At 41.8% G+C, this 12876-nt stretch overlaps 1 protein-coding gene across 2 annotated transcripts in view; it reads right to left on the bottom strand.

Moving 5' to 3' along the window:
- The window catches only part of LOC130987021 (protein TIC 22-like, chloroplastic), a 2325-nt gene extending 1038 nt beyond the window's left edge, over positions 1 to 1287 (bottom strand). Inside the window, exons 1-3 of one of the 2 annotated variants that reach the window (XR_009089538.1) lie at positions 969 to 1287; positions 527 to 850; positions 59 to 133 (exon numbers count right to left, since the gene is read on the bottom strand). Coding sequence is in view for 1 of the 2 variants with exons in the window: in XM_057910581.1 (XP_057766564.1) it covers positions 59 to 133; positions 527 to 589 (138 nt within the window). In the remaining variant the exon portion in view is untranslated. Of the gene's footprint in view, positions 1 to 58; positions 134 to 526 lie in introns of both variants that reach the window. The other variant, XM_057910581.1, reaches the window with a different exon arrangement.
- Positions 1288 to 12876: the final 11589 nt, after the last annotated feature.

The raw sequence follows: 12876 nt of genomic DNA, 5'->3' as shown, positions 1-12876 counted from the left end.
ATATATAATTTGTCATCCTTGAAAAAAGAAAAAATATAAGCATACTGGCAAGACTAACCTGCAATGCGTTCTTTATCTGGGAAGCCTCGGGTAACAATCTCAAAGCCACCCCATTAACTTTAAGATCAAAAACCTGTGAAACCACCACTTTTCTCTCACTCCTAGGCATAATTAACCAATGATTGAAAACAAAAAAACCAATGAATACATAAAAGAAATCGTTCAAGATTTCAAGTTCATATAATAGCAGTGGAATTATTGAAATTGCACATTAACAATGAATCAGTCAGCTAAAAGCTTAACTCTTCTATAACTAAGCAACCAATTTTGCAGATAAACCTTGTAAAAAAGAACCCATAATTAAACCTCGAGGGAATGATGCATTATTCTGGGTTAGTTCCGAATCCCCACTCGAAGAGAAGCCATAAAACAACGCCTCTACGAAACTATAAGCCTGCTACATGCTCGATGAAATGCCTAAACGAGTATTCCATTGTATAAGTCAGAGATAGCCGGTAATTTTTACCTTGCTTAGAGCAACTGGAACAACTTGTGAGCCAGAACTCATAGAAGAATCAACAGACTTCATATTTCTCGACGCCGACGAAGACGCGCTCCACAACGTGCAACTCGGATATCAATCTGCAGAAAACTTGCTTGAAAGGCGTGATGGAGGACTGGGTGAAAGGGGATCGAGACTTGGCGTAGTGGAGGCGGGAGCAGTAGAGGTGGACGGACCGGATCTCCGACGTGACGGAGTTGAGTGCGCGGGAAGCGACGCGGCAGCGGGCGACGTCGGTGGAGTCGGAAAGGCGGCCGAGGATCTCGAGGAGAAGAGGCGGGGGGAGATCTTCCATGGCAATTGAAGAAATTTGGATGAGATCAAATTAGGGCATTAGGGTTAAACTAAAATCTGGAATTTGTTATTATATTGGAATTCAAACTAAAATCTGAAATTTGAATTTCACCACAAAATAAAAAGAGGCACCAATCGCATTTAGCGCCGCGCCGGAGGAGGAGAATCTGAGCAGTGCCGCGCCGGGGTGGACGGAGGCGGATGGGCGCAGGGGTGGAGGGACTACGGAGGTTGTCGTCTCTGGCAGGGAGGCGTCGCGCCAGGGTGGAGGGAGGAGCGAGGAGGTGCCGCGCGACCGCGCCGGAGTGGAGGGAGGTGGTCGCCGAGTGAGGGAGGCTAGGGTTGTGCGGCGGCAGAGCTGGGTGGAGGGGATAGGGGCGCCGCTTTTCAATTTTGTGTTCACTCACTTCATGTTTTTTTGTGTATCTAGGTTGCGGGTTTTGATATTTGAAAATAAATATAAAATATATTCATTGTCTATCATGACTATAGACAACGGTTTTTGGAGAACCGTTGTCTATTTAAGGCGGTCATAGACAACGGCTCCAAAAACCGTTGTCTATAGTCATGATAGACAGCGATTTTCAGACGGGTTGTCTATGACCGCCATAAATAGACAATGGTTTTGGAAAACCGTTGTCTATAGTCATATTAGACAACAGGTTTTGAAGCTTGTTGTCTATATCGTGTTGTCTATGAGTTGAATTCTTGTAGTGTTATCTCCATCGGAACAATAGGGTCGTTATGCTCATTACTAAACTTGTTGAAGAGATGAAATATAACCAAGGTATATCTTTTTGATCAGAGGTTGAATCGATCATCAGAAGAAGAATTAGGCCAAAAATTAGGATACATTCTGGGAAAATCAAACTTCCATCGAAGAGAAGCAAATGAAAGGCTTTCATAAAAATTCTCGTAGAATCGAGAATGAAGTTTTCATTCTGTACATGCTAGATCATGAATTAGTAACTGCATCCAATTTCCAAAAAAAATCCCAATTGTGTCGAACTTTCCATTTTTGGAATGGAATAGGATCAAGATCAAACCTTATTCCATGGTATTTACATGAGGTTCCTCTTTAAGAAAGTCCCTGGGAGGGCTTAGTTGATCCATGATTTATGTTTCATCTTTCGTTTCCTTTTCGTTTGTTTCAAGAAATCTATCGATCCATTCCGATTCTTTCTTTTTCTCTTGATTCTTTTCCGATCGAGATGTATGGATCCTGTTCATGGATTAACGAAAATGTGCAAAAGTTCTATTTGCCTCTGCCATTTTATGAGTCTCTTCCTTTTTGCGTATGGCATCGTGTCACGACTGGTCTTAATTAAGGATAATTAAGCCGGGAAACTATGACCAAGGGTTGGAGATAAGAAGCGGGATAGAAAGGGGATGAACGAATAAGAAATAAACGACGAAGAAATATACTTAAACATTAACAACGAAGGGAACATTTACAACAAAGTTGGAGTCGTAATGACTTAGTCAAACTAGTAAGTCCGGATAGCTCCGACTTAGCTAAAATAACATGAAATTCTTTTGAGTACGCAGCGGAAGAAGGTTCTGACTACATGTATGAAGACATGTACTCAAGAGTTCTTTAATACATATGGCTTCAGACAAAAGGGGTTTCCTGCTCGTCACTTCATCACCACCGGCTACTGCTCAACCTGCACATTTAGAAATACATGCAGGGCTGAGTACAAAAGTACTCAGTGGGTACATATGCCTATAGAAATTTTCATTGAAATAATCAAATTGTCATGCCATCTTAACAGTGCAACAAGGGAGTTTCCGTGAAATAGGCCCAAGCTCACTAAATTCGTTTGTGATTCTTAAAGTTCGACTGATCAGTCTAAGTTCTCTTGTAATCTATCATATCTGGAACTGTGTGCCGGAGAGGTGGCCACCTCTCACAAACACTTGACCGGCCAACCCGCTAGATGACTCACGGTCACTGGTGTACACTAGCCCTGGCAGGATAGCTATCAACTGCTCAGGACCCGAATTCGATTGCATAATAACTGGCAAAGCCACATCAGATAGATATCATACCAAACATTGAAACATTTATGGCAAGACAATAATTGAAATAATTTTCAGTTCAATGATTTTGCAATGAAATAACTGTTCAAACATAACATTAAACTCATTTGATATATATGAAAGTAAACCCACCTGATATGAAATCTTTATGATTCAGTGGTTCCTTGATTGACTGTTATTCCCGACCTTGACCTTGATTTCGAGAAAATACATAAGATACTTACTCGGGAAAAATTCTCAGAATGAGAATGCATAATTCAACATGCATGAATCTGGTATGCATGAACTAATCTTCTGAGCGATAGTCGGGAAATTTTACTATAAAATCCTCGTTAATAAATTTAGCTAATTCTCGCTTATCGCGGTCGAATAAAGCTATAACTCTTTCTCCCCCATCGGAACATTCTAACTCGTAAAATAAAATAATCTCGCTCTCGTATTTGGTAAAAAGAAGGAACTGACTCGGTTCATCCCATAAGTAACCCCGTAAGAATTTATCGGGCTTGACAGTAAGAAAATAATTACTAAGTAACTTCAATTAATTAATGGCTCAAAATGAGGTAGCCGATTAATTAAATAAAACAAGTGGCTTTAATGAAATAAACGATAACAGTCCACTTTAAATTATTTGGGCTCGAAGGAGATAGTAATAAGCTCATTAATTTAGAGGCTCAATAAAATAGCCTACTAATTAATCAGGAGTGGCTGGAATTAAAGTACTGCAGCTTGTATAAATAAAATCACGGAAGTGTCCAAAAGATATTTTAATTAAATGTGGGCTGGTAAGAATAAATTTGAGTCCAATAAATAATTAAATCGGCCCAAATGAAACAATAACCGGCCCAACAATTTATAAATGGAGATTTGAAATAATAGTCCACCATAAAAATTACATCAGCCCATCTTCTCCAAATATTTCGGCCCAACAGAAAAATAATGAGAGTGGCCCAAAACAATTAAAATAGGAGCCCAAAGTAAAAGAATAAATCACAGCCCAAGCTCTCTCTCTCTCTAAGCTCTCGGTCTCTCTCTTCTCCCCCAAACTCAATTCTCGCCTTTTTCTCTCTCTGATCTCTCTCAAAGCCGGCCGCTCGGCTCTTCTTCAAATCGATCGGCTCCTCCTTCTCCGGCCACTCAGCTGCCGCCTGCTCCGGTCGGCGTCGACTGCCGATGCGTCGAACCCCGACGACGTCCTCTCTCTTTCTCCGCGCAGAAATCAGTCGAGCCCTATCTCTGGAATCAGCGCCGCGGCCGTATCTTCGTCTGAATCCGGCGATTCAATCGGCGCCGATCGTCGTCTAGGAAAAGGGACAATCGCTGCTGCTGAGCGGCTGCTGCTGCTGCGCACGAGCCTCTGCTCGGCCATGGTTCCGGCTGGTTTCTTCCTCTCCACCTCGAGTCGTCTCTTTTGGTTCAGAAATCGCCGTAGTCGTCGTTCTCGATGAGGTCGTGTGAGTTCGTCACTGTCACGGTTATCGTCGCTCAGTCCCCACCGGACGAGGCAGTCGGCCCTTCCCTTCTAAAGCTAAGTTCCACTTTCTTCTTCTTCTCTAGTTTCTAGTTGTTAAGGATTTGGGGAAGTTCTTACAACTTGCTATTCTAGAATGCATCAGGTTGTGAATGTGAAGTATATAAATCCTCCTGTTGTAAAGTATTTCATGGCTATTTGAGGTAGATGAACTATGATTATGCTAAATATGGATGCGAACTGAATTGAATACTTGAGATAGCAAATTACCTTGAATGCTTTCAAACAATTGGGTTGTTGTTGGAATTGAACGTGTTGTGGAATATCTCTTCAAGTTTTTTTTTTTTTTTTTTCTGGTAGAGTCAGAGTAATGAATGAGGGTTCCTTCACCCTTCTTCAGTGTTGGATGTATCAACTGAACTGGAAAGGCGGAAACGATTTAAAATTTGTTGTTCCTTCAATAATTGCAGGTGGAAACATGGAGAAGATGGAGGATTTAGAGGCTGGATTTACCTTGAAGTCTTGGCAGAATATTCAAACAAGTCCCCTTTGCTCTTTGCATTCGCTGGTGCAAGATGGAGGAGAAGTGTGAAGTGTTGGGAGCAGAAATGTGAGACTAAAGTAGGGGTTGTGTGATCATTGAGCAGTACAACAGTAGAGTGGCTGATAGGGCGTGGTTGTAGCTGCAGAGGTAGGGTGGCTGATTACTGTAGCAGAGATGGGGATGGGATGTAGTTGTAGTTGTAGAGTAGGGTGGCTGATTACTGCAGCTGCTCCTTATCCCACGTCCCTTTCCCCCTTTTTCTATTCTTTTTATTGCTGCAGTTTCTTTTCTTTGGTGTTGACTAGGTGGAAGGTAGAAGTAGGGATTTGATAACTATAGGTTGTGGAAGTAGAGCTTGTAAGATAGAAGAAATTAAATCTCGGTCTATGTAATTCTATATTCGTAATGAAAGATTCGAGTTTTGCTAATATACTGAATACACTAATAAATCTCGTATCTCGATATTAGTCTCCTTGCCTTGCTAAAATCAACAATTTGTAACATACTAACTTAAATTAAATCCGTGGATTTAATCTGCTTTGCAGTCGTAAATAATTTCACGACTCTGGTTTCAACAAAGTATAACTATAGCTGCATCTTGATTAATAAATAACATGACTTCTCTAAGTCAGTTATAAACTTGAAATACTACTTATTGAATACTTCAATAATTCTCGTCGCGATTTATATCACGCGTTACAAAAGCATAAAGCAAAAGTAATAGCTCCGTCTCTGTTAATAATAATTCAGGTTTATAAGTTGAATTCATATAAAAATGGCAACTGGGCTCCATTTACTGAAAGATGCGACATTAACTATCGCGCTACTAGATTTAGATAAATAAAAAAAAGAGCGGGTCATTACATACTACCCCTCTTAACAAAAATTTCGTCCCGAAATTTGCAAAAATTCTGCTAAGACAATTCGGGATATTTCTCCTTCACCTTGTCTTCAAGTTCCCACGTAGCTTCTTCTTATTCGTGGTGTCTCCATAAGACTTTCACTGATGTGATTGTCTTATTTCTGAGTTGTTGCACTTTTCGATCCAGAATGGCTTCGGGTCTTTCTTCATAGCTCAAATCTGGGCTAAGAATCATCTCTTCTTGGTGGATCACATGATTCGGATCGAAATCGTATTTCCTAAGTTGTGACACATGGAAGACATTATGAATGTTTCCAAAGATTGGCGGTAACGCCAACCTGTAAGCTACTGGACCTATCTTCTCTAGGATTTCATATGGTCCTACAAACCGGGGTCTAAGCTTTCCTTTGACACCAAACCTAGTTATCCCCTTGGAGGGAGATACTTTCAGGAAGACCTTGTCTCCTAATTCAAACTGTAACTCGGTTCGGCGTGCATCAGCGTAAGATTTCTGTCTATCTTGCGCCTCCTTTATTCGGCCTCAAATCTGGCGAACTATCTCAATCATCTCACTGACCGCATCCGGTCCTAAAATTTTCCTTTCACCCACTTCATCCCAATAAAGCGGTGATCTACATTTTCTTCCATACAAAGCCTCATATGGTGCCATATCGATGGTCGCCTGGTAACTGTTATTATAGGCAACTTCGATCAATGGCAACACTGCTTCCCAACTTCTACCCCTGTCTAACACCACTGTTCTTAATATGTCTTCGAAGGTCTGAAATGTCCTTTCAGACTGCCCGTCTGTCTGTGGGTGGAAGGCGGTGCTAAAATTCAGTCTCATGCCTAACTCTTTTTGTAAGCTCATCCAAAATCTAAATGTGAACTTTGAGTCTCGATCAGATGTGATCGACACGGGTATACCGTGTAAGCGTACAATCTCATTGACATACAACTGGGCTAGCTTATCTGATCCATATGTGATCGGTATCGGTATAAAATGGGCACACTTCGTGAGTCGATCCACTATTACCCAAATTGCAGTGTTTCCTTTAATTGTTCTGGGCAAACTAGTCACAAAATCCATTGCAATGTGTTCCCACTTCCATTCCGGAATTTCTAAAGGTTGCAACTTTCCATATGGCCTTTGGTGTAAAGCCTTCACTTGCTGGCAAGCTAGGCACCTCTCTACAAATGATGCTATGTTTCGTTTCATACCTTCCCACCAAAAATACTTCTTCAAATCTTGGTACATCTTAGTGCTGCCTGGGTGGGCAGTATAAGGGGTATCGTGAGCTTTACTCATGATTTTATCTTTAAGCTCCTCGTCGTGGGGAATACATATTCTTTCCTCAAAGAAGATAACATTATCCGATGCTTTCCTATAGTTCTTGAGGTCTCCTTTCCTTATTGCTTCTCGAAGCTTTTCCATTTTCTTGTCCTTTCTTTGTGCTTCTATTATCATTTTCCTCAAGTTGGGTATCGTTGCAACAACGCTTGCTATCATTCCTGGTGGTTTAACCACTTCTATGCTCATTTTTCCAAACTCCTCGATGAGCTCATTCCTTTGGGTGACGAGATATCCCAACCTAGATTGAGTCTTACGGCTCAATGCATCAGCTACTACATTGGCCTTACCCGGGTGGTAGTTAATACCGCAGTCATAATCCCTCACTAATTCGAGTCATCTCCTCTGTCTCATGTTGAGATCCTTCTGCTTGAAAAAGTATTTCAAGTTTTTTTTTTTTTTTTGTGGTCTGTGAATATCTCACACCTAACTCCATATAGGTGGTGTCTCCAAATCTTCAGTGCGTGTACCCTGCGGCTAATTCCCGATCATGAGTTGGGTAGTTAAGTTTATGTGGCCTAAGCTGCCGTGATACGTATGCTATCACCTTTCCTTCTTGCATTAGCACGCAACCAAGTCTATTATTGAACGCGCGTCGGTGTAGATCACAAAGTCCTTGTCAGCTGTTGGAACGGCTAACACTGGTGCGGTAGTCAACTTTTCTTTGAGTTCTTGGAAGCTTTTCTCGCACTCTTTTGTACAAGAATACTTTATCTCTTTTCTGAGTAGTTGCGTTATTGGTCTTGCGATTTTGGAAAATCCTTCTATGAACCTCTGATAGTATCCTGCTAATCCCAACAAACTCCTTATCTCATTGGGGTTAGTCGGCGATCTCCAATCTCGCACTGCTTGTACTTTCTCAGGGTCCACTTTGATCCCTTCTGATGACATAAAATGCCCTAAGAACGTGACTTCGTTGAGCCAAAACTCACACTTGTTGAACTTGGCGTAAAGATGCTCCATCCTCAACGCTAGGATAATTCTCAAATATTCCTCATGGTCTTTCTCGTTCTTTGAGTATACCAAGATGTCGTCGATGATTACTAAGACAAATTGTCTAAGTATGGATGAAAAACTCGATTCATGAGGTCCATGAATACGGCTGGTGCATTGATTAGCCCAAATGGCACAACCACAAACTCATAGTGGCCATATCTAGTTCGAAAGGCCATCTTGGGTACGTCTTCTGGACGAATCTTCAACTAATGATAACCCGATCGCAAATCAATCTTTGAAAACACACTTGCCCCTTTGATCTGGTCAAAGAGGTCGTCTATCCTTGGCAAGGGATACTTGTTCTTGAGTGTTACTTTATTCAACTCTCTGTAGTCTATGCACATTCGTAACGTGCCATTCTTTTTCTTCACGAAAAGTATGGGTACGCCCCAAGGCGATACATTTGACCTAATAAATCCAAGATCCAAAAGTTCTTGCAGTTGTATCTTGAGCTTTTCCAATTCTTTGGGAGCCATCCGGTATGGTGCCCTGGAAATGAGAGCTGACCCGGGCTCCAAATCAATGGTAAACTCGATTTGTCTATCTGGTGGTGGTCCTGTTAAGATCTCTGAAAATACGTCTGAGAAGTCTCACACGATTGCTACATCTTCTATGTTCTTCTTAGTTCCTTGCGCTCCGTGAAAATACACGAGGTAGGCCGGGTGTCATTTCTTCATGATTTTTGTTGCTTGTAGAGCGGAGATGATCACTTTTTTCCTTTCCATGCCAATCTCGTGGAAATGTGTCGGCTCCCTCCCTGGGGTCAAAAAGATATCCGTCTTTCATTGCACAAGATGGTGGTGTGGTTTTCAGCTAGCCAATCCATTCCTAGGATTATATCCACGTCTCTCATCGGTATAACCTACGAGTTGTTCACTACAATCTTGAGTGACCCTATGTTCAGTTCCAGGTTCAAGCACACATGATCTACTGTCGTCATCCCTCCTATTGGTGACAATAAACTCAACTTCTGATTGGCTCTTCCCGTCTTAAGTCTTAATGCATCAACACATGCACTTGCAATGAAAGTATGCGATGCGCCCGTATCAAAAAAAAGTACAACGGGAGTATTGTGCAGCATGCCCATACCTGCCAGGTTACCCTGGTTGTTCTCGGGCTGCTTTTGTCTCATCGCATAAGCTCTAGCATGACGAGGTCATCCATGCTGCTTCTGCTGTTACTGTGGTGGTTGTCGAGGCTATTGCTGAAACGGTTGTTGCTGTTGAGGTTGATACTGTTGTGGGCGTTAATATTGCAACTGCTGATGCTGTGGCTGTTGATTCTATTGTGGTTGTCCAAGGTGTGGTTGGGGTAGAGCTTGGATTGCTCGCAGGTGTGGAGCTTGAATAGGTATGTTCGGCTTTGAACTTGTTCTATACTGCTTGTTCGGGCACTACTTCGCGTAGTGTCCCTTCTAGTGGCAGATATTGCAGCCATCACTACCAGCCTTACAGATTCCCCCATGATTCTTGTTACACCTGGGACAAGGTGGAGTTCTTTGCTGATTACCTCCCGTCTGTCTTTGCACATTTTGGTTCCCATATCTTGGTGACTGGAAGGTCTGTCCCTGCCATGGCCTCCTCTCGGCTTGGCCAGGGTTATTGTTGTCTCATTTCCTATTTCCTTTGAAATTCTGGTCATGATTCCGGTTAGGCGGCGGTGCGGGTGCAGTTGCTGTTGCTAGTCTTTCTCCCGGCATTGCCGCTTCAATATCTAACGCTCAACTGAGCGACTCAGTATAGGACAATCCTTCGTAGCTTGCCAAAGCCATCCTAATCTTGTGCCTCAGACCGGCACAGAATTTCTCAGCCATCTTTTCATCCGTGTCAACCTGCTCCGGTGCATACCTAGGCATATCGCAGAACATTCTGTCGTATTGTGTTACCGACATCCTTTCTTATTTCAGGTTGTAAAATTCGGCTTCCTTTTTCTTGCGATAGCTCTTGGGTATGTACTTGTCATATATACTCGCCTTGAATTGCTCCCAAATCAAATTTTCCAATTGTTCATTTGTCATCGTTTTTCTTCTTGCTTCCCACTAGAAATCAGCTGATCCAGTTAGCTAAAAAAAAAAGCATGCAAGCCAGGCGCTCTTGGTTAGTGCAGCGTAAAAAGTTGAAGATGCGCTCAATAACGCGTATCCAAGCCTCAGCTTCTGCCGGGTCCCCTATTCCGTTAAAGGTAGGTGAGTTCTATCGCAGGAATAATTCCTCAATTCGTCGTTCTGGCTGAACAGGTGGTGGAACTATTTCTGGTTATGGACCTGCTTCCAGGCCTCTATCCTCATTTCGGGGAATCCTTCCCCCTCCTATTGGACGTTCTCGTTTTGGTGGCATTCTATTGGGTTAGAATCACAATGTCAGTGCAAGCATATCATGGTACACTATTATTCTTATTGTTCTGTGCAACTTCTCATATTCCGTTCATCCTTAAACATAGGCAAAACATATAAAGTAACATTGGTGGGCGACTCGTCGCGAAAGACCGGTAAGGTCGCTTTATAACATAGGAAAATTGCCTCAGTGAGGACTTTACATCATCATAAAGATCTAGATTTATGAATCCATCCAAGTACAACACATGATGTACTGGCTATCTGGTTAAGCTATCACAAAAGTACTCAGTTCACGGAACGCCTCAACATCTTACGTCTCCGTACTATTACTACACAAAAGACTATGCCATCATAAGGCGTATAAAAACATCAGAACTATATATGCTTCTGGAATAATTACACAACAACCTACTAGGTACATAAGGCCCTATCTACGAGGGTTAAGTATAAGATCCCTGAGTCAGAGCCTAGCCGCTAGTTGGAGTAGCAGGTATGTCCTCCTCGGGGTCCTCTTTCTCCGAGTCCTCTTCCGGATCATTCCCTATGTCTCCACTACATGGGTGTAACTCATCTTCCCCTCTGTCCGCGGCTTGGGCAACGATGGTCGGGTGGACTAACTTCTCTGTGACCCCGCTGTTAGGATCGTCACCTGTACGAATCTAGACCGTAGTGGCTCTAGGCTGGTGTGGAGCAGTAGGGGTTTAACATTAGACTTGGGTATTCATCACGTAGTCTCTATCATGATAACTAGTACTAGCTAAGGTTTCGAAAATGCGACTCCGATGTAGAACGATTCAGCTAACTATGTGTAGCACTCTCACTATCATGAGAAGTGTCCAAGACATACTAATTAAGGCAATAGTTAATTCAGTATTCCGTCTTTGCGCGAATAATCCGAACGAAGATCTATGCCCATGTCACTACCTCGTACGTGACACCTTTCTTTATTCCACATTGTATTTGTTTGTCGATTTCACATTTGATTCACAACCCTTGTAACTTATTAATCACCTCAATCTACAAAGAAAAGCAAAAGTGTTCCTGCTAATTTGCTTATACTATTCTGCTCACATTCGTGATCATGCACCCTTAGCGCATCTAAGTTCATTGAGTAACTTCTCCAAAAAAGGCATAAGTAAAATAAACACTTGCATAAAGGTGAAATATAAACTTCAACGTTCAAAACTTTCTGTTGCCTTCCTTTTGTTGAGCATGGTGACGTGATGAAGTGTTGAGCTTTTGTCGACTGACTTTTCAAATTAGGGATCATACTGGGAGAAATTGGGTAACTATTGAGTTCAGAGCAAATGATTTGCTCTGATACCATTCTGTCACGACTGGTCTTAATTAAGGATAATTAAGCCGGGAAACTATGACCAAGGGTTGGAGATAAGAAGCGGGATAGAAAGGGGATGAACAAATAAGAAATAAACGACGAAGAAATATACTTAAACATTAACAACGAAGGGAACATTTACAACAAAGTTGGAGTCGTAATGACTTAGTCAAACTAGTAAGTCCGGATAGCTCCGACTTAGCTAAAATAACATGAAATTCTTTTGAGTACGCAGCGGAAGAAGGTTCTGACTACATGTATGAAGACATGTACTCAAGAGTTCTTTAATACATATGGCTTCAGACAAAAGGGGTTTCCTGCTCGTCACTTCATCACCACCGGCTACTGCTCAACCTGCACATTTAGAAATACATGCAGGGCTGAGTACAAAAGTACTCAGTGGGTACATATGCCTATAGAAATTTTCATTGAAATAATCAAATTGTCATGCCATCTTAACAGTGCAACAAGGGAGTTTCCGTGAAATAGGCCCAAGCTCACTAAATTCGTTTGTGATTCTTAAAGTTCGCCTGATCAGTCTAAGTTCTCTTGTAATCTATCATATCTGGAACTGTGTGCCGGAGAGGTGGACACCTCTCACAAACACTTGACCGGCCAACCCGCTAGATGACTCACGGTCACTGGTGTACACTAGCCCTGGCAGGATAGCTATCAACTGCTCAGGACCCGAATTCGATTGCATAATAACTGGCAAAGCCACATCAGATAGATATCATACCAAACATTGAAACATTTATGGCAAGACAATAATTGAAATAATTTTCAGTTCAATGATTTTGCAATGAAATAACTGTTCAAACATAACATTAAACTCATTTGATATATATGAAAGTAAACCCACCTGATATGAAATCTTTATGATTCAGTGGTTCCTTGATTGACTGTTATTCCCGACCTTGACCTTGATTTCGAGAAAATACATAAGATACTTACTCGGGAAAAATTCTCAGAATGAGAATGCATAATTCAACATGCATGAATCTGGTATGCATGAACTAATCTTCTGAGTGATAGTCGGGAAATTTTACTATAAAATCCTCGTTAATAAATTTAGCTAATTCTCG

Source organism: Salvia miltiorrhiza, chromosome 5 (genome assembly GCF_028751815.1).
Source record: "Salvia miltiorrhiza cultivar Shanhuang (shh) chromosome 5, IMPLAD_Smil_shh, whole genome shotgun sequence".
Classification (NCBI taxonomy): Eukaryota; Viridiplantae; Streptophyta; class Magnoliopsida; order Lamiales; family Lamiaceae; genus Salvia; species Salvia miltiorrhiza.
This window is presented reverse-complemented; position numbering and strand designations above follow the sequence as displayed.